Genomic DNA, 27,087 nt, shown 5'->3' on the forward strand with positions numbered 1-27,087 from the left:
CTGAGCGTGGGAGGGGGCCTAGGTGCCCTCCAATTTTTGGTCACTTCAAAAGGGCACTAGAACTTTTAATTTCCGTTAGAATGAGATTTTTTGCGACATTCTAGGACCACTCAGTCGATACGATCACCCCTGGGGAAAAAAAACAACAAAAAAACAAACAAACAAACACGCATCCGTAATTTGTCTTCTGGCATCTTAATGAAACTTGATGAAACTTAATCTTGATGAAACTTGTATGTTTGAAATCAGCATTAAAATGCGACTCTTTTGATGTAACTATTGATATCAAAATTCCATTTTTTAGAAAAGGCAGGAGTGTTCTTGCAAACCTTCAGTTAAGAGTTTTGGAACATAATTATTACACTGATACTCTTTTATGCATTCAAGATTTTCCAAATAAGACGTGGCACCAAAAGTTTTGTTTTCAGAGCTATGTCTCATTTAAGAACTGCAGAATTGATAAAAAGCCCGTGGCTATGAGCAAAAGTTTTCAAACGAGCCATTAAAGATCACTCTAAAAGGTTTTGGTAGCTCACTAGTCCCATCTTTTCCACTTGAGACATTGGATCAGAAGTGCTGTTTTTAGTGCCGTTTACTGCAGAACTTGCAGATGGTAGGATTTATAGGAAGAACGTAGATATGAGCAATATCTTTCTTATAAGAGCTATAAAAAATCTGTCTACGATGTTCTGGTTGCCAGCTAGTGCCACCCCTTGATAAATGGCAGAAAAGGTGCCATTTTAGCGTCATACGGCACTTGCAGATGGTGGATTTAATTAAAATCACGTATATATGAGAAATAGCTTTTGAATGACCCATTAAGAATCTCTATGGTTTTTTGGTAACTCGCTAGGCCTGAATAAAAAAAATAAAAATAAAAAAAAGAAAAAAAATGGGAGACAGTTCAGTGCTTCTGATGCAAAAAAAAAAAATATCTTCCTTGCTTTTCAAGGAGGGGATTGTAAATTCGCAGTACAAGGTTTTGCCATGATAATTCCAATGGTACACTTTTCATTTTGATCTGACGCATTTTTTAAGGGGTTTGGGGCTTTTTTCGAAATCACCATAAATTTCTTTTTGCAATAAACTTTTACATTTAACCCGGATTGAAATATTAGTTACCATTCCTGAATCAGTGTCAGATGGCAATTTTTTTCACAAGGTAGTTTTTTTAAACGTTTGTTTTAACTTTCGGTCACTATGGACTGTTTTTACTCTTTACTAGGTTGTAGCTTCTGCTGCAACCATGATATCTTTTCATTTTAGTCGGAAAATGTACTGAGGCTTTTGTGCATCTTTAAAGTTTCATCCCACAAGTTTTTATATTCGAAGTAAATAAAACAAGACTGTTAAAGCTCAGTCTGTTTCTCTCAACATGTGATATTCTCTGAAAAAGAAAGAATATATTCTGGAACAAGCTTAAGAAAATTTCCTTTGTAACATAACTTATGGCTTCAAGACAATGAGGCTTTTAGAAAAGTAGACGGTATATATGGTGTCACAAAAGGCCTTATAGCCATGTACTAAATTGTAAATAATGTCTAATTTTGTGTTTGAAAATTGTTTGCAACGCCTTTAATAGAAAGTGTTGTGAACACGTGTAGACTGAATTAACGGAGATTTCGCATCGACAAATAAAAAGTCATTTTATGGTGCATGTGTTTTAGGATACAGGATTTATGAAACTTTACAAAGGAAAAGGTACATTTTTGGATGTCTTGCTTAATTTGCTAGCTAAAAGATGAATATACTAATCAATGCACCTTTTAATACTCTATCTAGATTTACTTATCGTTACTCTTAACTAGTTCTATTGTGGGGCTTTAAATAATCGATTATTCGAGATGATGCACAATTTAATTACAAAATTTCATATTCAAAAAGCTCACGCCCCAAAATAAGACTAGAACATAATAAGGCTTTATCAAACATTTCGTGGTAACGAACTGTTGTAAGGAGCGACCCGGCTCAATAGTAACCAAAACTCTAAAAAATGGAATTTTGATACCAATAGTTACATTAAAAGAATCGCATTTTAATGCTGATTTTAAATATATAAAGTTTCATCAAGATTAATCCTACCAATCAAAAGTTACGAGCCTGAGAAAATTTGCCTCATTTTAGAAAATAGGAGGAAACACCCCCTAAAAGTCATACGATCTTAACGAAAATCACACCATCAGATTCAACGTATCAGAGAACCCTATTGTAGATGGTTCAAGCCCCTATCTACAAAAATATGGAATTTCGCATTTTTTGCCAGAAGACAAATCACGGAGTCGTGTTTATTTGTTTTTTTTCCGGGGGTGATCGTATCGACTCAGTGGTCCTAGAATGTCGCAAAAGGGCTCATTCTAACGGAAATTAAAAGTTCTATTGTCCTTTTTAAGTGAACAAAAAAATTGGAGGGCACCTAGACCCCCTCCCACGCTCATTGTTTCCCCAAAGTCACAAGATCAAAATTCTGAGATAGCCATTTTATTCACCATAGTCGGAAAACCTAATAACTATGTCTTTGGGGACGACTTACTCCCCCGCAGTCCCCTTGGGAGGGGCTGGAACTTATAAACTTTGACCTGTGTTTCAAACAGTTCGTGGTAACGAACTGTAGTAAGGAGCGACCCTTTTGTTTGACTCTTTCTCTCAATTCTTCTTTTTAAAACAGTAAAAAACTTTAGCGTAAAGAGCGGGGCGTTGATGAGGAAGCAGCCTCTTTCATATACGAAGTAATTTCTGTGCATTTTAAGTTTTAATGTCGCTCCTTACTTTCAGTTAAAAAAACTCGTTTTTTTTATTTAATTTCTGAACGTTTTTGAATCAATGCATGTTTTGATTTTGGCTCTCCGCAGAGGAATAATCAAAACGAAATTTTGCATATTTTTTTTGGGGGGGGGGCTAAATGGCTTTCTCATAATTTTGATCGAATGATTTTGAAAAAAAAGAGCGGGGGCGAAGCCTAGTTGCCCTCCGATTTTTTGGTTAATTAAAAAGGCAACTAGAACTTTTAATTTTTTACGAATCTTTTTATTGGTAAAAGATTTACGTAACTTATAAATTAGCTTACGTAAAGAACTTTTGTATTCTCATGTTTTTATTACATATATGAGGGGATTCGCCCCATCGTCAGTACCTCGCTCTTTACACTAAAGCTTAAATTTTATCCCAATTCATTAAGAATGACCCCTGAATCACAAAAGCCGTAGAATAAATAGTTGAAATTACTAAAAATAGTTTAGCGTAAAGAGCTAGGTATCATAAGGAGGTGAGCCCCTTATATGGGTAATAATTTCTGTTTGTTTTAAGTTTTATTGCTGTTCCTTACTTCCAGCTGAAAAAGCTTTTTCACATTTATCTTTTAATTTTTTTTTTAAATAATGCTAGTAAATCCTGCTCTCCCTTCATGGAAGTTTTCTTCTCCCATGACAAATTCTCGATGGAAAGTTCCCCCAGCATATCCCCCTCTTCTCAACCCCTCCCCCCAACCAAAAAAATCCTCCTGAAAACGCCTGTATACTTCCCAATAACCATTACTATATGTAAGCACAGGTCAAAGTTTGTAACTTGTTGCCCCTCCCACGGGGACTGTGGGGGAGTAAGTCGTCCCCAAAGACATAGTTATAAGGTTTTTCGACTACGCTGAATAAAATGGCTATCTCAGAATTTTGATCCGTTGACTTTGGGAAAATAATTAGCGTGGGAGGGGGCCAAGGTGCCCTCCAATTTTTTTGGTCACTTAAAAAGGGCACTAGAACGTTTCATTTCCGTTACAATGAGCCCTCTTGCAACATTCTAGGACAACTGGGTCGATACGATCACCCCTGGGGAAAAAAAAAACAAAAAAAACAAAAAAACAAAAAAACAAATAAACACGCATCCGTGATCTGCCTTCTGGCAAAAAATGCAAAATTCCACATTTTTGTAGATAGGAGCTCGAAACTTCTACAATAGGGTTCTCTGATACGCTGAATCTGATGGTGTGATTTTCGTTAAGATTCTATGACTTTTAGGGGGTGTTTCCCCCTATTTTCTAAAATAACACAAATTTTCTCAGGCTCGTAAATTTTGATGGGTAAAACTAAACTTGATGAAACTTATATATTTAAAACCAGCATTAAAATGCGATTCTTTTGATATAGCTATTGGTATCAAAATTCCATTTTTTAGAGTTTTGGTTACTATTGAGCCGGGTCGCTCCTTACTACAGTTCGTTACCACGAACTGTTTGATAACGAACATATATTTTTCCGTATAAATGAAAATATCATGGCAGCTTTGTTTCTATATTAGATTTTAATAAAAAATAATAATATTTTTTTAAAGAAAGTTTTTTGGAGGGAAGTAAAGAGGGAAGTTGAAGCTTAAAACGGACAAATATTATTACTTCAAAGCCTATCCAATATATATAAATAAATCTAGTACAAATAAACCAACTAATTATGTTTCCCTATGTTTCTATGATTACAGAAAACTAGCACTTTACTGAAAACACAAAATGATATAGGAGTTTTGGTAGAGTAGAAGCAAACCAATTCAGGATACATTTTACAAAATAACAGTATTATCAATCTCTTTTAGGATCAATCCCTTTTAAGATAAAGCAACAATTCATTTTAGGAGTGTTACTTTATTTTCACTTTCCCTTCAGTTTGGCATTAGTTCTGCACAATGGCTCAGTTCAATAACTGGCTCTCATTTTGATTCTGGAAAGGACACGTCATGATTAATTTGTACACAAGTTCAAAGGAAAGCCAGCTTGATAGTATTGATAGTATAGAAAGACTAGCTTTAGAATTTGTATTATAGCTTGAAATTCACTGTTGTATAGAGAGAAATAACCGAATTTCCAGAGTTCTATTATGTCTTATTTGATCTTCGTTGGAAGTAATACTAACCCATATTTTTTTGCAATTTCAGATTGTATATTACTCTCTATTGGTATTATAACTGATGAGACAAAAATGCAACCTAATAAAATAATCCAATATTTCTGTATGCTGCTCAATTACTTTGCAGTCATTAAAAAGATGTTCAATTTTACGCTTATGTTTTTAAGATAATTTTAGTTGTATACTGAAAGTCACTGTTGTCACAACTGGTGTATAACTATGAATAACTTTATAGCTTAGGTCATTGTTGTCAGGCTACATACTCACTTTTGACTCCCAAATCAATATTCCTGTTTTTTATACTTCAGTTCTGTGTTTTCAGTAAAGCGCTAGTTTTCTATTATCCTAGAAACATAGGGAAATATATTTAGTTCGATTTATCTGTACTAGCTTTACTGGTATACATATTAGATAGACTGTGAGGTAATAATTTTTGTCCGTTTTAAGTTTCATCTTTGCTCTTTACTTCCCTCGGAAAAACTTTGTTTTTTTAATCAACATATAACAGAGGCACAGTTTTATATAAGAGATGTATATTGCAGATACAACCATTTGATAACTTGAATACAAAGTTTCTTTTGACATAGCTCAACATACCAACTTACTTTGCGGCTATTAAAAAAACATACACACTTTTGACCCCCCAAGTCAATAGTCCTGTTTTTTTATACTTGGATAGTCCTGTTTTGATTATGCTATTTATACTTTTGTGTCTCCAGTAAAGCAATAGTTTTTTATATTCCTAGGAACATGGGGAAACATAGTTAGTTGGTTGATCTGTATTAGCTTTATTGATATATATTAGATAGACTCTGAGGTAATAATTTTTTCCGTTTTAAATTCCAACTTTGCACTTTACTTCCCTCGGAGAAACTTTGTTTTTTAATCAATATATAACAGAAACACAGTTTTATATAAGAGAAGTAAATTGCAGATACACCTATTTGATAACTCGAATACAAAGTTTCTTTTGACATAGCTCAACATACCAACTTACTTTGCGGCTATTAAGAAAACATACCCACTTTTCAACCCCAAATCGATAGTCCTGTTTTTTATGCTTGAATAGTCCTATTTTCGATTGTGCTTTTTATACTTTCGTGTTTTCAGTAAAACAATAGTTTTCTATATTCCTAGAAACATATGGATACATAGTTTGTTGGTTTATTTGTACTAATTTTATTGATATATGTTAGATAGGTTGTGAAGTAATAATTTTTGTCCGTTTTAAGTTTCAGCTTTGCTCTTTACTTCACTTGGAATTTTTTTTATTAAAAGACGAAAAAGATGTATTTTTTGCCAGTATCGGCTCTCTGATAAGGGGGGTAATTTTCTATGGAGCAGGGAGGCAACTGCCCCCAGACTCCAGTCTGTCCGTATTAGCTATTAAATAAAAAAACAAGTTTTTTTTTACTGAAGGTAAGGAGCGACATTAAAACTTAAAACGAACAAAAATTACTCCGTGCCTGAAAGGGGCTGTTCCATCCTCAACGCCTCACTCTTTACGCTAAAGTTTGATTCTTTCTCACAGCTCTATTTTTTAAACAATGGAAACTTTAGCGTAAAGAGAAGGGCGTTGAGGAGGGAACAGCCCCTTTCGTACAGGGAGCAATTTTTGTTCGTTTTAAGGTTTAATGTCGCTCCTTACTTTCGGTAAAAAAAAGCTTGTTCTTTTTTATGTAATTTCTGGACGATTTTGAACTAATACATGTTTGATTTTGCCTCACCGCACATAAATAATTAAAAAGAAATTTGCGTGTTTTTTTTGCTAAATGGCTGTCTCTTAGTTTTGATAAGACGATTTCGAGGAAAAGGGTGGGGGTGGAGGCCTAGTTGCCCTCCAATCTTTCGGTTACTTAAAAAGCCAACTAGAATTTTAATTTTTAACGAACGTTTTTATTAGTAAGAAATATACGTAACCTACAAATTAACTTACGTAACGACCTTTATATTTTTATATTTTTATTATGGTTATTAGGGGGTTTGCCCCCTCGTTAATACCTCGCTCTTTACACTAAATCTTTAATTTCGTCCCAATTTTTTAAGAATAACCCCTGAATCACAAAGGCTGTAGAATAAATAGCTGAAATTACTGAAATACTTTAGAGTAAAGAGCGAGGTAATTAGGAGGAGATGAACCCCCCATATGCGCAAAAATCTCTGTTTGTTTTAAGTTTTAATGCTGTTCCTTACTTTCAGTTGAAAAAAACTTTTTCATATTTATTTTTTCATTATTTTTTTTTAATAGTGCTAGAAAGTCCTTTGCCCCCTTCATGGAATCTCTCTTCTCCCATGACAAATTCCTCCAAGGGAAGATCCTCCCACGTAGCCCCCTCTCCTCATCCCCCCAACCAAAATATCCCCCTGAAAAGGTCTGTACACTTCCAAATAACCATTATTGTATGTAAACACTGGTCAAAGTTTTCAACTTGCAGCCCCTCCCCCGGGGACTGTGGGGGAGTACGTCAGCCCCAAAGACATAGTTATTATGTTTTTCGACTATGCTGAACAATATGGCTATCTCAAAACTTTGGTCTGTTGATTTTGGGGAAAATGTGAGCGTGGGAGGGGGCCTAGGCACCCTCCAATTTTTAGGGTCACTGAAAGAGGGAACTAGAACTTTTAATATCCGTTAGATTGAGCTTTCTCGCAACATTCTAGGACCACTTGGTCGATACGATCAGCCATGGGGAAAAAACAAACAAACAAATACACGCACCCGTGATCGTTCTTCTGGCAAAAAATTCTAAATTCCACATTCTCGTATATAGAAGCTTGAACTTCAACGATAGGGTTTTCTGATTCGCTGAATTCGATGGTGTGATTTTCGTCAATATCCTTCACTTTTAAGGGGTGTGTCCTCCTATTTTCCAAAACAAGGCACATTTTTTCAGGCTCGTAACTTTTGATGGTTAATACTAAATTTGACGAAACTTATATATTTAAAATCAGTAAAAAAAAATTCAATTCTTTTCATGTATCTATTAGTATCCGTTTTTAGAGTTTCGATTACTATCGAGCCGGGTCGCTCTTTACTACAGTTCGTTACCATGAACTGTTTGACTACACACTCAAGAACAGGAGTTGGGTTAATCATAATGAAATATACCAAAACTGGATAAAAATATAACAATTTATTGAAAAAAAATCTGGAAACTACAACAACAAGAGCTAAGATCTCATATGGCACTTGTGACGAGGCCAGAAGAGCTAATCGCCAAGAGCTCATATGGTATGAGCTCTAACAAAGTTATAAGAATCAATAGATTGATTTAAAAGGAAAATATCAAAATTCATTAAGATCCGATCTCCCACTCTTAAGTTCCTCATTTTTTTCAAATTTTTCTTCTCCCTTTACCCCCCCCCCAGATGGTCAAATCTGAGAAAACGACTTTATCAAGTCAATTTGTGCAGCTCCCTAACACGCCTACCAATTTTCGTCGTCCTAGCACGTCCAGAAGCACCAAACTCACCAAAGCACTGAACTCCTCCCCGCAATTCCCCCAAAGAGAGCGAATCCAGTACGATGTCAATCATGTACCTATGGCATTTGCTTATTTTATCCACCAAGCTTCATCCCGATTCCTCCACTCTAAGCGTTTTCCAAGATTTCCGATGTCCCCTGCAACTCCCCCCAATATCAACAGATCTGGTCAGGATTTGAAATAAGAGCTCTGAGACATGAATTTTTTGTAAATATCAAATTTCATTAAGATCCGATCACCCATTCCTAAGATAAAAATATCTCAATTTTTCTAATTTTTCCAAATTAACACCACCCAGCTCCTCCATAGAGAGCAAATCCATTCCAATTTTGTCAATCACGTATCTAGAACTTGTGCTTATTCTTCCCATCAAGTTCCATCCCGATCTCTCCACTCTATGCGTTTTCCAAGATTTCTGTTTCCCTCCTCCAACCCCCTATGTCCCTGGATCCAATTCGAGTCGAAAATCGAGCATCTGAGGCACAAGATCCTTTTGTATGTCAAGTTTCATTAAGATCCGATCACCTATTCGTAAGATAAAAATACCCCAATTCTGACGTTTTCCGAAAATTTCGTTTTCCCCCTCCAACTCTTCCCAGTGTCACAGGATCTGTCGGAATTTACAAAAATAGCTTTAAAGCACAAGATCCTTCTAAATATCAAATTTCATTAAGATCTGATCACCTGTCCGTAAGTTACAAATACCTCATTTTTACGAATTACCCCCCCCCCCCCCAACTCCACCAAAGAGAGAAGATCCGGTCCGGTTATGTCAGTCACGTATCTTAGACTTGTTTTTATTCTTCCCATCCAGTTTCATCCTGATCTCTCCGCTTTATGAATTTTCTAAGATTTCCGGTCCCCCCAACTGTCCCCTCCCAATCACGCTTGATCCGGTTAAGATTTAAAATAAGAGATCTGATTTACGAGGTCCTTCTAAATATGATGTTTCTTGAAGATCCGATCACTCTTGCGTAGGTTAAAAATACGTCATTTTTTCTAATTTTTCAGAATTACCCCCCCAATTCCCACAAATAGAGCGGATCCGTTCCAATTATGTCAATCACGTATCTAAGACTTCTGCTTATTTTTTCCACCAAGTTTCATCCCGATCCCTCCACTCTAAGCTTTTTACACGATTTCAGGTCCCCCCCAAACTCCCCCCAATGTCACCAGATCCGGTCGGAATTTAAAATAAGAGCTTTGAGACACAATATTCTTCTAAATATCAAATTTCATTGAGATCCGATCACCCGTTCGTAAGTTAAAAATACCTCTTTTTTTCTAATTTTCAGAATTAGCCCTCCCCCCAACAACCCCAAAGAGAGCGGATCCGTTCCGGTTATGTCAATCACGTGTCTAGAGCTTATGATTATTCTTCCCATCAAGGTTCATCCCAATCCCTCCACTCTAAGTGTTTTCCAAGATTTTAGGTTTCCCCCTCCCAACTCCCCCCAATGTCACCAAGTCCGGTCGGGATTTAAAATAAGATTTCCGAGACACAATATCCTTTCAAACATCAAATTTCATTAAGATCTGATCAACCGTTCGTAAGTTAAAAATACTTCATTTTTTTCTGTTTTTTTTTCCGAATTAACCGGCCTGCCACTCCCCCTGATGGTCAAATCGGGAAAACGACTATTTCTAATTTAATCTGGTCCGGTCCCTGATACGCCTGCCAAATTTCGTCGTCCTAGCTTACCTGGAAGATCCTAAAGTAGCAAAACCGGGACCGACAGTCAGACAGACCGACAGACAGACAGACCGACAGAATTTGCGATTGCTATATGTCACTTGGTTAATACCAAATGCCATAAAAATGGTACTTGTATAATATACCCCCTACCGCTCGATTTGTTCATGCATTGACACTCCGTATACCCGTTTCTCTCGCTAGTTTCTTTCAACTTAGCATGAGAAAAGACAAAGAGAAGTGACAGAATTAATGGGAAATATATAATTTAGGCTATATATTAGCGAATTGGTGGGAGTGGGGGTAAAATATTTCGACAATGTGAAGTCCGAAAACAATTTTTACTTCATAATATTAGAATAATTGTAGCTAACATATTTTACGTGTAAACCCGTCATACTTTATCCCCTGCCCCTAATGTGCAAATATATAGCCAAAATTTGCTTCTAAAGTATTATGTTTTTATCATAATTACGTATATTTTATTATAGAATTGCTGAATTTCACTTATTGCGCGGTAGAGGATATATCATACAAGTACCTAAAAAAATATGGAAGAGGGGCCGCCCAGCCCGCTTTAAATTAAATATGTTACCTGACGTAATCGGAGGTGAATCTCCAGCAATTCTATTCAGGGGCAAAAGAGGGGTCCCTATCCAGATGGTCAAGGGGAATGGAATACACAATAATTTTTCACATTATTGGGGAGGGCAAATGCCCCCCCCCCCCCAAAAAAAAAACGCCCCTGAGTTTAACCTAACCAAAATATCAACTCAATATTCAATTAAAATATAGCTAATATATAGTTTTCCAGCAAGCCAAAGCTAATTGTCTAGTATGAAGACCGTGAAAACCGGTTACTGTCTCATCTTCGCAATACAAATTCTCGAATGCGTACCAAAACTATTTTTTTGCTTCATATATATTGTTTTCGTAGTGGTGTGTTTCAAAAATAGGACTATCTTGTCAAGGAAATTATTTCACTCTTCATCCACCCTGTGCGCCAAAGAGAAAGAACCGAAGCAATTTGGTGCATACAGCGAAGGAAAGAACCATAGATATTGATCACTTTCATCTATAGTTATTATGCGAATTTATATTACCGTAATTAAGATTTCATATCATTGTAACAATATTTTATGCAGTTATCTTATTTGATAATTATACTGTATTAGCATCATATTATTTCCATTTAGAATTTAAATGATCTCAAAATCAGTTTACATTCAGAAAAACAGTTCTAGAAGTTCTTTTAATATAAAATTTTTCTTTATTTTTGGTGCATAGTAAATGCTGTTGATTTCCAATTACTATTATTTCAATAGCACAAATGAAACATCTCAACCAAGGCGAATTCCCAAAAAAATACCCAACTTGTAAAATGTAATAAAAATGCATAAAAAATTGTTTGATGTGTTAATTTTTCAAAGCCCCCTCGGAAAAGAAATACTCCCTCCCGAAGAAAAAATCCCCGATACACCCTTTAATAAAAGATTAACTTAAAAAGGGAACTGTCAATAAAGATATAATAATAGTAATAATAATAATTCATTTCTTACCCACAATAACACTATAAAAGTACTAAAATGTGGAGTACAAACATTTCAATACACACAAAATAAGCAAAACATACAAAAAACGAAAAGTAATGACAATTGAAATTTTTTACGTTAGTACAAAGAATTTATAAACACACAAAATAACGAACTATGGAAAAAAAAGAACATTAGATACACACACAAAATGAAATTCAAAAAACACAAAGAGAAAAACAAATACACACACAAAGTCAACAAAAAAAACGGACAAGACGGTGGTGAGGGGATAGGCGCGCAGAAGCTGTACTGGAGAGTTGTCTGTGAAGAATCTCCAACTTTAAAGTTATATCAGGAACTGAAAATTTTTTAACAAGAGTCCGGTTTTTTGTCCAAGGTGGAAGATACAGAAGAAATTTGCAAAATTTGAAATAATTTATCTGAATTCTTTTTAAATTACCATTATTAAGAAGGGGGAAAAGATCTGAAGCATAAACGACAGATTGATCACAGAAAGTAGAATAAAGTTTAGCCAGCGCACGTCTATTATACTTCCCTCTATTTGCAACAATTTTTGCATAACCAATCTGAATCTTTTTACTTATATCACAAACAGTACGCTGACATAAGCTCGAAAGATTGTTAGTAATAGAGATACCAAGCCAACGAATACAATCAACAAGAGGGATAGTGAAGTTATTACAGTGAAGGGGAGTAGCAGTAGTACAGTTATAGGGAAGAAACTCACATTTATCTATATTAATTGAAAGGCCAATATCAGAGAAAGCATCAGAAACTATAGAGACCATTTTGGAAAGACCCTTTTTAGAACGGCTAATCAGAAGCAAGTCGTCAGCATACGCAAGATAAGAAACATCCGCAAGACCAGAAAGGTATGTACCTGAAATCTTAGCCAGCACACTAGAAATACAAATCTTAAAAAGCGTAGGGGACAGAACACCACCCTGCCTAACTCCTCTTCGCATTCTTATAATAGTGTCTGGTGCGGATCTTAATTGAAGAAACGAATTTGAATACCAAAACCTAAGAAGCATTGTAACAGAGAGATTGACCCAGAATTATACAAGGAAAAAATGAGGTGACTATGGACCACACTATCAAACGCTTTCGAAAGATCCTAAGCACAAATATAAAGACCATTTCCCTTGGAAGAACTATCAGCCAATAGAGAAGACAGAATCTTATACGCATGCTGACAACCCACCCCACTCCGAAAACCAAATTGGTTCTCATCCTCAATAATATTTTTAGTCAAAAATGGTAGAAGGATATACTCAAAAACCTTACTAATATTACAAGATACAGTAATAGGTCGATAGCAATCAGTTGATTTCTTTATGAGAAGACGCAAAACAATACAGTATTCACAATAAATCTAACATTTATTTCTAAAAGAAAATATGGTTTTAATCTTTGCCCTCCCCCCTCCGTGGAAAATTTTAGAAGTCAGAAGTCTTTTTAATTAAATTGAAATACCTTCCTAATGGCTATAAGTGCTAAATTTATTTTTATGTCTTTGGTAAAAGAGAAATTGAGAAAAAAACAGCTTTGTCTATCCAGTAAACTGCAGAAAAATAGAAAAGATTAACATTAAATAGTACATACAACCATGCTGAATTAATTTTCTAATTTAAATTGAATAAAAAAAAGTCTTTTCAACTGACAGCAAGGAACAATATTGAAACTTGAAACGGACAGAAATTATTACGTATATAATGAGATTCGCTCCCTCGTCAATACCTCGCTCTTTACGCTAAAGCTAAAATTTTGTTTCAATTCTTTAAGAATGAACCCTGAATCACAAATTTCGTTTAATTACAATAAATAGCTCTTTTGAAAGTGCTAAAAAACTTTAGCGTAAAGAGCGAGGTATTGACGAGGAGGCGAACTCCCTTATATACGTGATAATTTCTGTTCGTTATAAGTTTAAATTTTGCTCCTTACCTTCAGTCGAAAAAAATTGTTTTTTTTTATTTTGATTTCTGATCGTTTTTTAAATAATGCTGGGAAATCTGTCACCCCATTCATGGAAAAATTTTCTTCCCTCATGAAAGTTTCCTCCATGGAAAGATCCTCCCAAGTAATCCCGTCGCCCCTACCTCCCAACCAGAAAAAAATCCCACCCGAACAGTTTTTATACTTCCCACTAGCCAATATCTAAGATCATCAGTAAACATTTAAAAAAAATAACTGCAAGTAAGGAGCGACATTAAAACTTAAAAAAACAGAAATTACTCCGTATATGAAAGGGGTTGTCCCCTCCGCAACGCCTCGCTCTTTAACCTAAGGTTTGACTCTGTCACAGCTCTACCTTTTAAAACAATAAAAAAAACTTACGTTTTTACATACGTACCTTACGAAATAACTTACGTAACGAACTTCTATATTTTTGTATTTATATTACGTATATGAAGGGGTTCGCCCCCTCGCCAACACCTCTCTCTTTACACTAAAGCTTGAATTTGATCCCAAATCTTTAAGAATGACCTCTGAATCACAAAGGCCGTAGAATAATAGTTGAAATTACTAAAAATACTTTAGCGTAAAGAGTAAGGTATTGTGGAGGAGACGAACTCCCTTATATACGTAATATTTTATGTTCGTTTTAAGTTTTAATGCCACTCATTACTTCGAGGTGAATTTTTTTTTTTTTTATTTTCTCATTGTTTTTTTAGTGATGCTAGAAAATCCTGCACCCCCTTCATGTAAATTGTCTTCCTTCATGATAAATTCCTCCATGGAAAGATCCTTCCCTGTAAACCCCGACCTACTCCCACCCCAACGCAAAAAAGTCCATTTTTTCGGTCACTTAAAAAGGGCACTAAAGCTTTTAATTTACGTTAGAATGAGCCCTCTGGCAACGTTCTAGGACCACTGGGTCAATACGATCACCTCTAGAAAAAAAACAAAAAAAAAACAAAAAACAAATAAACACGCATCCGTGATCTGCCTTCTGGCAAAAAAAAAAACAACAAAATTCCACTTTTTTGTAGATAGGCGCTTGAAACTTTTACAGTTGGGTTGTCTGATACGCTGAATTTGGTGGTGTGATTTTCATTAAGATTCTTTGACTTTTAGAGGATGTTTCCCCCTATTTTTTTAATAAGACAAATTTTCTCAGGCTCGTACTTTTGATGGATGTGATTAAACTTGATGAAACTTATATATTTAAAATTAGCATTAAAATGTGATTTTTTGATGCAACTATTGGTATCAAAATTCCGTTTTTTAGAGTTTCGGTTACTATTTAGCCGGGTCGCTCCTTAGGTTACTACGAACTGTTCGTCACCACGAACTGTTTGATAAGTCAGATGTTATAGATGAATATAGGTGATAGGTTGTTAAGAAACCCTAATGAGATATAGCGGTTCATTGGCAAAATGAATATCAAATGCAAGTCAGATGACTATCCTCACCCTCTGAACATGAATGGGTCCTCAGCGCTGGATTTTCCTCAGCGCTGGATATGGTATTGGGTAATTATGAATATTAGTCAATGTATTGTGAAAATTAAAAAGAACTATTCACGTGGAATTGACCAGTTGTGTGGCATGCTTCTAATACATGGACATTTACATCTCTTACACCATCTGGGAGTACTGTTCCAGATAATATTCAATAGTGGGTTCGTTCCTCATTGTTTTTTGTGCTGGTGTTGTAACCCCTGTACCTAAGAAAGGAAAAGATAAAAATAAGTGTAGTTCGTAGACCTATATCTGTTTCACCAGTATTAAGTAAATTATTAGAGCTGTTAGTTATTGATGAGATTATCCGAGTTTGTTCTATACCAGACAACCAGTTTGGCTTTGAAAAAGCTACAGCCGTGAACATACCCATCGAGTTATTGCAAATATTCAGTTAGACGTGGAAGAAAATGAGAATATTGTTATTATGGCTGGTTGCGATATATCGCGGGCATTCGATTCGGGGATACATCCTCAGTTACTGCTTAGTGCTACCGTGTGCTTGATAGCTCGATCCTACATGTCTACGAACATTATGTATAGTAAACTTCATGTTTTTGTCAAAGTGCCTAATCAAAAAGATTTTGTTGTTTCGAGTACTATAATTCACGTTTGGAAAATATTAGGCAGGGTGGGGTATCATCGCCTCCATTTTATAATAACAGTGGACTAGAGGCCCAGAAGAAAGTTTAGACATCGTTTATCTTTCGAGGCCTTGATTTGTCATATTCAAATTATGCTGACGACGTCCTCAACCTCGGTGGTACCATTTGTGGTATCGAGGAAAATTTTGAGATTTTATATTCCGAATAAAGGAAAATAGGGCTTGAGTTAAATGTTGAAAAGAGTGAAGTTGTGGCAACTGGTATGGCACGCAATCGGCCCATCCCCGAAATCGGTTGTCTTGATGGTCATCCTATTAAGCTGTCGCTACGCATAAATTACCTTCGATTACCCATTGGAAGTAACCTAGAGCATACTCGAGCACTTTTATTAGAATTTCTAGGTGCACAGCTTCGCAAGGTATAAGGCCTGATTGTTCCTTGCAAAGCACACTTTAAAAAAATAGTGTTTTCTAAAATTTATAACGCGCTATATGTGCCCCATTGTTAGCTTTGTCTACTTTTTGGTATGTTTTTAGTGCGTCAGATAAAGGAGCTTGTTGGTCAATTTTATTTTTCTTTGCGCTTACCTCCTTCTGGGTGATCCTTTGTGGGTCAAAAATGGGCATATGGTTTCTGTATATAGAGTTGTCGATCTATTTGCTGTTGTCGCGCCGCGTAAGCTACGCTTTGAACAGAATTTGGATGCTTCAAATAGTTTATTTAGTGCCTTTTTATAAAAGTTTTTCCTATAGACGTTTTTCCCAGATGATTGCAGAAGCTTTTTTTTCTTGCGACAAGGAAGGGGCCCTTAGACTCATCCCACTCCTCAATGTTGTTAATAAAATCAGACAATAATCAATATGTGGAGGAGGAAGAAGCCTTTTCTATCTTCAATTTCAACCCATTTATCGATTCTGCTTACATCAAATCGATATAATAACAAGCTTCCTGAACTGTAAAAGTAAGGATACTGTGTAGAGTAAAATTAACGATACCTTTCACTGGAACGAATTTCTTGTGATGCTGGACATACGTTTCACTCAATCTTTTTCTACTGAACGGTACAAAACGATGCAGATGAGGGCTGCTAGACGGAGTGCTCCTTGGGGTTGGTTCAGCAGAAGAACTATCAGTCCCATGATAAACATCTTTGTTGTGTCGCTGAAACTTTGACTGAAATAATATAATGTGTTGGAAAAGTACTATACTCAAAGAAGCATAAGAAAAAGATTAAGGTAAACCATATTAGTATGAAATTGAAGTGAAAAAAATTATAAGGAAAAATTTTTTACCGCTAGGAGACACAACAAATTTTTTGGAAAAGGTAAGGTCAAAGCCAGGCTATTGATTTCGCCCATGGTAGGGAGAAGATGATGATGCTTCATTTCCTTTCCATTTAAAATTGATTAGGGGGGGGGGTATGTTTCTCCTGGATGACAATTATAATGCCAGATAGAAGTTTTGGGGAATAAAATGAGATTTTGGAAAGTTTGGTTGGGGTCAACGATGCGATCAGAGAAATGTTTTCTTTGTTTTTTTTTTATTCTTTTTTTTATTTTCCTTTTGGTTTGAAAACATGAGCAAATTTTGCAGTTTATAATCTTTCTAATTTTGTATTAACCATTTCCCTTTTCGAGGTGGTGTATTTGAGGTGATGGATTTCATATCTTCTTACATAAACATTGTTATGTTTATTGGGATGAGAGTTTTAGGGCTACTGTCATGCTGGAGGGCCTATCCCCCTCTAAAGCTATATATATATATATATATATATATATATATATATATATATATATATATATATATATATATATATATATATATATATATATATATATATATATCACTAGGGGTACACGCCTGTGACACCGTGGGCCATATACTATGCCACTTACTCCTCACAGATAGTCTACTTTTAGAAGACCGTACTCGTCATAGCTGTGACACCACCAAGGCGCAAATGCTGGTAGGAACAATACTCGTAGTGTCTGTGGCCTGTCAAATAGGAACCACAGATTACCACGAACGTATGCCACAAACATAAACTTATAAAAATACTTGCAAAATAAATAAAATTTTGGAGTTTTTGAGAGTTCAGGGTGCAAATAAGTCTGAAAACTAATGTTTAAAAGACTAAGTCACCAAGACTAGGAGTATGTGAAAGTGAAGAGGTTATGGTGGGTAATAATAAGATTAATTAAATGGATAACTTCACTTACTCGGCTAGTATTAAAAGTAGAGCTGTGAATAGAGTGAAGATGAAAGATTAGAATAGCCAAGGCCTAAGGTGGTTTTTTTTACAGCTGAAAAAAGTTTAGAAGAACGGGAAGATAAGTCCCATATAAGAACATGGGAAGCTACAGTGTTGACGGGGGTCAAGTAAGGCTCTGAAACACGGGCGCTTCGGAAGTCGGAGGAGATCTTTTTAGGTGTTTTCCAGAAAAATTGTCAACAGATGGTTTTGGGTAGCTGTTTGATAAACAGTATATCAGAATACAAGTTGTACAATAAATGTGGTTTTATCCCTCTTTCTATGGCTATAATGACAGAAGAGTTTAAATGACTAGAAAAAATTTTACGGATGAAGGATTTAAGATTGCAAAAGATCGTCCTTTTTGGCCATCCACCTAGGGCCAGACGAAAAGGAGGCCATCACCGAACAAGGTGGGTAAAGATGGCAAGAAAGTCTTTAAAGAGAATTGTAACTCTTTTGGGAGGGGAAAGGTGGAAGCGAAAATCCGAACAGATGGAAATAGAGGAAGGGCGTGGGCATCTCTGCTTGTCTCAGGCTGTTTGTTTCCACTGTGATTTGTTCACAGTGTTGGCAAATGTTGGCAAATGGTCCAAAATTTATAACAAATAGGAGAAGAAGAAACGTATAGAATCATTCTTTCTGTCCCATTCCTTCATTTTCAAATTGGGCCAATTGGCCCCACTCTGGAACTCCCTGAAAGTTTCAACTTTATCCCGAAAGCCATTCTCAGAAAATTTTACATACAGTGTTTTGATCCCCTGGCAACACATAATATCTTCTCATTGATCTCGCTGCTAAACCATTGATTATAGATGAAATAAAAGCTTACAGTGCAAAAAATATTTAGGTGGATTGGAGAAAAGACTCTTCAGCCCCCTAACCCTCCTCTGTCCCCTCCCCTCAAGTAGAGACATGAGATAAACTTGGCCCTCTAACATTCTCTAGAAGTTTTGGCTTTATACCCCATGCCATTCCAGAAGTATTGCATACACTTGATTACCTTGATAACTTTTGATTACATTGTACAACATAGTGTCTTTTGATTTATCTCATTAATTAGACGCTAGTAAAATGTAATTCCAACGGGAATGTATAAACGCGAAAACGAATAGGTGGATCGGAGATATAATATTTTTAGCCTCCCTCCCAACACAAAAAATCCCTCTCCCTCCTTCTCCTACACAGCCTGAAAGTTTAAACACCATCCCTCAAGCCGTTCCTGTGATGTTGCAGGTTTGATATTTCGAGAGCCTGGCTGTACATTGTCTCTTTTAATATAGTTCTTCATTGTCCCTTCAAGCTGTGGTTCAACAGAAACCTGCCACTCTCCCTCTCCTCCGCAACACCACCTAAAAGTTTTAAATTAATGCTCCATGCCTTTCTGGATAATGTTAGAATGCCCTTATTACTGAAAAGAAAAGCCACGTTCGATTTAGAGGCTATTTAAAATTTAAAAATATTAACTTTGAGTTAAGTGGTTACCATATGAACCTATTTTAAATCATTCACAGTCAAAACTCATGGTTTCAAAGAGTGCATTTAGGGATCATTGTATTTTTTATCAAGAATTAAAAACTTTTAATTCTAAATTAATAATTTAAACTAAAAATTTATTTTATTATAATTACAATAGATTTTATTATAATTTATAATATATTAATATAATAATATATAATATAACATATAATATAATATAACAATATATTTAATAATAATTGTAATTATATTATAATATATAAACTTTTTATTGTAATTAAAACAGAAAAGATGAAAATTAAAATTTTTATTTTTTGTTGCTTTTTTCTACTAATCATGTTTTTCAGCTAAAATCATGAGAAAACCCTTGCTTTCATACTATCTCTATTTTACACCTGGACATGAGTAACCTTAAGTTTATGTTTCGTTCCTAGGCTACCACTCAAGGTCAATGCAAATTAATATTGCGTGGTACAATAATGATTTTGCCTCAAATTTATACATAAATAAAGAGGATATCGGTTACAATAAAGAATAAAAAGAAAAAAATACCTGGCACCTAAAATAGGCTAAGAATAGTTTAGATTAGATCATTGTCGCTACGGTAGTTCCAATCTAGTAAAAAGTGAACCACGGACCATAGTGACCAAAAAACTTTTTTTTAACTATCTAGTGACAAAAAGTAGCCAACAAATTGTAGCTGATTCAGGAATGGTAACTTCCATTTCGATTAATCTTAATAGTATTAAATAAAAAAAAACAAGTTTTTTTAACTGAAAGTAAGGAGCGACAATAAAACTTAAAACGAACAGAAATTACCCCGTATATGAAAGGGGCTGCTCCTTCTTCAACGCCTTGCTCTTTGTACTAAAGTTTGACTCTTTCTCCCAACTCTACTTTTTAAAACAGTAAAAACTCATTTTAAGTTTTATTGTCGCTCCTTACTTTCAGTTAAAAAAAATGTTTTTTTTTTATTTAATTTCTGAACGTTTTTTAGTTAATCCATGTTTTGATTTCGGCTGTCCACAGATGAATAATTAAACCGAAATTTGCAGATTTATTTATTTGGCTAAATGGCTTTCCCATAGTTTTGATCGAATGATTTTGCGAAAAAAGGAGGGGAAGGAGGCCCAGTTGCTCTCCAATTTTTTGGGTACTTAAAAAGGCAACTAGAACTTTTAGTTTTTACGAACGTTTTCATTAGTAAAAGATATACGTAACTTACGAATTAGCTTACGTAACAAACTTCTATGTTCGTATGTTTTTATTACGTATATGAGAAGGTTCGCCCACTCGTCAATACCTCGTCAATAACTTTTTGCATTAAAGCTTAAATTTTGTCCCCTGAATCACAAAGGCCGTAGAATAAATAGTTGAAATTACTTAAAATTCTTTGGTATAAAGAGTGAGGTATTAGGAGGAGGTGAACCCCTTATATGCGTAATATTTTCTGTTCGTTTTAAGTTTTAATGCTATTCCATACTTCCAGTTGAAAAAAACTTTTTCATATTTATTTTTTCATTGTTTTTTTAAATAATGCTAGAGAATGCTGCGCCCCCTTTATGGAAATCTTCTTCCCCCATGACAAATTCCTCCATGGAAAATTTCCCCCACATAGCCCCCTCTTCTCAAGCCACCCCCCCTCCCAACCAAAAAATCCCCCTGAAAACGTCTCTACATTTCCCAATAACCATTAATATATGCAAACACTGGTCGAAATTTGCAACTTGCAGCCCCTCCCACGGGGACTGTGGGGGAGTAAGTCATCCCCAAAGACATAGTTATAAGGTTTTTTGACTATGCTGAATAAAATGGCTATCTCAGAATTTTGATCCGACTACTTTGGGAAGAAAGTGAGGAGGGGGCCTAGGTGCCCTCCGATTTTTTGGGTCACTTAAAAAGGGCACTAGAACTTTTCATTTCCGTTAGAATGAGCCCTCTGACAAAATTCTAGGACCACTGGGTCGATAAGATCACCCCTGGGAAAAAGAAAAAAAAAACAAACAAACAAATAAACACGCATCCGTGATTTGTCTTCTGGCAAAAAATACAAAATTCCACATTTTCGTAGATAGGATCTTGGAACTTGTAAAATAGGGTCCTCTGATACGCTGAATCTGATGGTGTGATTTTCATTAAGATTATATGACTTTTAGGGGGTGTTTCACCCTATTTTCTAAAATAGGGCAGATTTTCTCAGGGTTGTAACTTTTGATGGGTAAGACTAAACTTATATATTTAAAATCAGCATTAAAATACGATTCTTTTGATGTAACTATTGGTATCAAAATTCTGTTTTTTAGAGTTTTGGTTACTATTGAGCCGGGTCGCTCCTTACTACAGTTCGTTACCACGAATTGATTGATAACGGTATTGCGAGAACAAATGGATAGGAATTTCAAAAAAGGAAATGAAACCCCTCGAAAAAGGTGTTTGATCGAAATAGAAGTCCGTCATTGGAATTGGCATGGTAAATAATGGTTACAGTCCCCTCCCGCCTTGAAATACAAAGAAAATCAATTTTTTACATAGAAAGCATTGACATCTTTTTTTTCTTCGCCACTAGTGAGGCACTGGAACAGTATAGAGAACATTTTAAGGACTTTTTTGAAAGCTAATTTTTATATGTAATTTTATAGAATTGACGAAATCACCATGAGTGGCATACGGAGCCTGAAACAACAGTCCTACGCGTACCTAGTTGGCATAGCCGAATTAGCATAGAATTTGTATAACTGGTTTACCTAGCAACCAGGTCAAGTCATTGGACCTTCCCGCCTATATCTTGGTCCTTGACTTAATTGCATTACCATGCTACAAGATAGATACATTATTAGCATAATCCAGTAGGCATATCATTTACATATTCCTGTCTGGGAATGATTTAAAAGGTAAATCAAATGACAGTTATTTCATTAAATTTTTATTTGGGTTGAATGAAACCAGTTTACATTTTCATAGGAATCCTATATTAAGTGACATAAAGCGATGAAGTACGTTTCTTTGAATTAAACAAAAAAACAAGTTTTTTAAATGAAAGTAAGGAGCGACATTAAAACGAACAGAAATTGCTTCGTATATGAAAGGGGCTACTTCCTCATCAACGCCCCGCTCTTTACGCTAAAGTTTGACTCTTTCTCTTAACTCTACTTCTTAAAAGAGTAAAAACTTAAGCGTAAAGAGTGGAGCATTGATGAGGAAGCAGCTCCTTTCATATACGAAATAGTTTCTGTTCGTTTTAAGTTTTAATGTCGCTCCTTACTTTCAGTTAAAAAAACTTGTTTATTTTACTTAGTTTCTGACCGTTTTTGAATCAATGCATGTTTTGATTTTGGCTCTCCGCAGAGGAATAATTAAAACGAAATTTGCATTTTTATTTTTTTTGCTAAATGGTTTTCTCATAGTTTTGTTCGAATTATTTTGAGAAAAAAAGGAGTGGGGGAGGAAGCTTATTTGCACTCCGATTTTTTGATTACTTAAAAGGCAATTAGAACTTTTGATTTTTTACGAATGTTTTTATTAGTAAAAGATATACGTAATATATAAATTAGCAAACGTAACGAATTTTTGTATCCTCATGTTTTTATTACATATATGAGGGGGTTCACCCCCTCGTCAGTGCCTCGCTCATTACACTAAAGCTTAAATTTTGTCGCAATTCATTAAGAATGGCCCCTGAATCACAAAAGCCGTAGAATAAATAGTTGAAATTACTAAAAATATTTTAGCGTAAAGAGCGAGGTATTAGGAGGAGGCGAGTCCCTCATATGGGTAATAATTTCTGTTCGTTTTAAGTTTTAATGCTACTCTTTACTTCCAGTTGAAAAAACTTTTTCATATTTATTTTTCCATTGTTTTTTTTAATAATGCTAGAAAATCCTGCACTCCCTTTATAGAAATTTTCTTCCCCCTTGACAAATTCCTCGATGGAAAGTTCCCCCAACATATACGCCTCTTCTCAACCCCTCCCCTCAACCGAAAAATCCCCCTGAAAACGTCTGTACACTTCCCAATAACCATTACTATATGTAAGCACTGGTCAAAGTTTGCAACTTGTAGCCCCTCCCATGGGGACTTTGGGGGTGCAATTCGTCCCGAAAAACATGGTTATAAGGTTTTTCGACTACGCTGAATAAAAAGGCTATTTCAGAATTTTGATCCGTTGACTTTGGTAAAATAATTAGCGTGGGAGGGGGCCTAGGTGCCCTCCAAGTTTTTTGGCCACATAAAAAGGGCACTAGAACTTTTCATTTCCGTTAGAATGAGCCCTCTTGCAACATTCTAGGACCATGGGTCGATGCGATCACCCCTGGGAAAAAAAACAAAAAATAACAAACAAGCAAATTAACACGCATCCGTGATCTGCCTTCTGGCAAAAAATATAAATTCCACATTTTTGTAGATAGGAGCTTGAAACTTCTACAATAGGGTTCTCTGATACGCTGAATCTGATGGTGTGATTTTCTTTATGATTCTATGAATTTTACCCTATTTTCTAAAATAAGGCAAATTTTCTAAGGTTTGCAGCTTTTGATGGGTAAGATTAAACTTGATGAAACTTATATATCTAAAATCAGCATTAAAATGTGATTCTTTTGATGTAGCTATTGGTTTCGGAGTTCTATTTTTTAGAGTTTTGGTTACTATTGAGCCGGGTCGCTCCTTACTACAGTTCGTCACCACGAACTGTTTGATCAAATGTGTGGTTCACAATATTTTCTACTCTGTTTTGCACAAAGCTTGATGAAGATATGCTTCTTTGGATCAAATGTATTGGTTCAAAATGTGTTGTACTCTGTTTAGACCAAAGCTTGATGAAGATACGTTTATTTCAGACACATAGGCATAGAAAAAAGAGAGAGAGGTAATCACCTACAAAGACACAGAGTCAGAAAAAAACAATAGAGGACAGACACGAGGACAAGCAAACACTCGATCAAAAACACACAAAGAAGCACACAGATTCAAACTTACAAACAGACAAAGACATGCAAACACAAGCAAACAGAGGCACACACACATAGGTAAAGAGAGAGAGAGAGAGAGAGAGAGAGAGGGGACAAGCCAACAGCCGCTCAGAAGACAGGTACAGATACATACTTGTATATATATATATATATATATATATATATATATATATATATATATATATATATATATATATTATATATATATATATATATATATATATATATGCTATATATATATATATATATATATATATATATATATATATATATATATATATATATATATATGTCTATATATATATATATATATATATATATATATATATATATATATATATTATATATATATATATATATGTATATATATATATATATATATATAAACACATACACACCTATACTTAAAGACAGACAATGGGACAAGGTAATATCTGCTCAGACACACTGACGCAGAGAGAGAGAGAGAAAAAAACACACAAACAGAGTCAGACACACAAGCACACAAATAAAAATGCAAACACAAACTCATAGACACAGGCACAGAGGGTGAGAGAGATAAAACATATGAAAACAAACAGATTCATGCATACTAACAGACAAAAACAGACCCGGGAACAAGAAACCACCCGACTAGAGACAAAGACAGAAAGAGAGAGAGAGGGGCAATCAAACAGCCGGCTAGACACACAGGCACAAACAGAAAGAGAGAAAAAACACCTAAAAACACACAAGATCAGACACACAAATACAAAAATAGAGACACGGGGACAAGCTAACACCTGCTCAAACGCAAAGGCAGAGTTGGAGAGACAAGCAAACAAGCAGTCAGACACACATACGTAGAGAGAGAGAGAGAAAGACAAAGAGAGAGAGACAGAAAGGGAGGGACGAAAACATCTACAAACAAACAGAGTGAATCACACAAAGAAAGACACATGGACAAGCAAACGTCCGTTCAGGCACAAAGCTACAGAGAGTGAAAGAAAAACACATACAAAGACACAGAGTCAGACATACAAATCCAATAACAGAGACACAAAAACATAAAAACAGCCACAACATAAGCACAGTGAGAGTGGCAAGCAAACAGCCATTCAAACACAAATGCAGAGAGGGAGAGACAAGCAAACACCTATAAACACACAGAGTCAAACACAGAAACCAAGACACAGAGACATGAAAATAGCCGCTCAGACACACAGGCACAGAAAGAGAGATAATAACAACTACAAACACACTGAGTCAGACTAAAAACAGACAAAGACAGATATGAAAATATGCAACACCCCACTTATATATTTATATATTATATATATATATATATATATATATATATATATATATATATATATATATATATATATATATATATATATATATAAACGTATACACATATACTTAAAGACAGACAAGGGGACAAGGTAACATCTGCTCAGACACATTGACGCAGAGAAAGAGAGAGAGAGAGAGAGAGAGAGAGGAGAGGAGAGAGAGAGAGAGAGAGAGAGAGAGAGAGAGAGAGAGAGAGAGAGAGTGTGTGAGAGAGAAAAACACACAAACAAACAGAGTCAGACACACAAGCACACAAATAAAAATGCAAACACAAACTCATAGACACAGGCACAGAGGGTGAGAGAGACAAAACATATGAAAACAAACAGATTCATGCATACTAACAGACAAGACAGACACGGGAACAAGAAACCACCAGACTAGGGACAAAGACAGAGAGAGAGAGAGGGGCGATCAAACAGCCACTTAAACACACAGGCACAGACAGAAAGAGAGAAGAAACACCTAAAAACACACAGAATCAGACACACAAATACACAAATAGAGATACGGGGACGAGCAAACACCTGCTCATACGCAAAAGCACAGTTGCAGAGACAAGCAAACAAGCAGTCAGACACACAGACGTAGAGAGAGAGAGAAAGACAAAGAAAGAGAGAGAGCGAGAAAGGGAGGGAGGAAAACATCAACAAACAAACAGAGTGAATCACACAAAGAAAGACACATGGATAAGCAAACGTCCGCTCAGCCACAAAGCTAAAGAGAGAGCAAGAAAAGACACATACAAAGACACAGAGTCGGACATACAAATCCAATAAGAGAGACACAAAAACATAAAAACAGCCACAACACAAGCACAGTGAGAGCGGCAAGCAAACAGCCATTCAAACATAAATGCAGAGAGGGAGAGACAAGCAAAAACCTACAAAAACACAAAGTCAAGCACAGACACAGAGACATGAAAACAGCCGCACAGACACAAAGGCACAGAAAGAGAGATAAAAACAACTACAAACACACTGAGTCAGACTAAAAAAACAGACAAAGACAGATATGAAAATATGCAAACACCCACTTATACACACAGGCACAGTGTAAGATATAAGCAAACACATAGTCTAACATGGACAAAGACAGACATGGGGACAAGCAAAATTCCGCTCACAGCACAGTGAGAGAGATAAACAAACAGGCAGTCAGACACACAAGCATGGAGAAAGAGAGAGAGAGCGAGACAAACAATTACCTACAAGGACCCAGAGTCAGACACACAGACCCACAAAGACAGACGTAGGACAAGCACACAGCCACTCAGACACAAAAGCACAGAGACAAAGGGAGAGAGAGACTAAAAAACACATACAAATAGAAAGATTCAAAATCACAAACACACAAAGACAGACGT

General features: G+C 35.6%; 1 protein-coding gene across 2 annotated transcripts in view; it reads right to left on the reverse strand.

Moving 5' to 3' along the window:
- LOC136043844 (multiple C2 and transmembrane domain-containing protein-like) overlaps positions 1 to 27,087 on the reverse strand; it is a 202,613-nt gene that overhangs the window by 148,027 nt on the left and 27,499 nt on the right. For both annotated transcript variants that reach the window (XM_065728782.1, XM_065728783.1), the window contains exon 4: positions 16,685 to 16,862. In XM_065728782.1, the coding sequence (XP_065584854.1) occupies positions 16,685 to 16,862 (178 nt within the window). The remainder of the gene's footprint in view (positions 1 to 16,684; positions 16,863 to 27,087) is intronic.

This window comes from Artemia franciscana, chromosome 2 (genome assembly GCF_032884065.1).
Source record: "Artemia franciscana chromosome 2, ASM3288406v1, whole genome shotgun sequence".
Lineage (NCBI taxonomy): Eukaryota > Metazoa > Arthropoda > Branchiopoda > Anostraca > Artemiidae > Artemia > Artemia franciscana.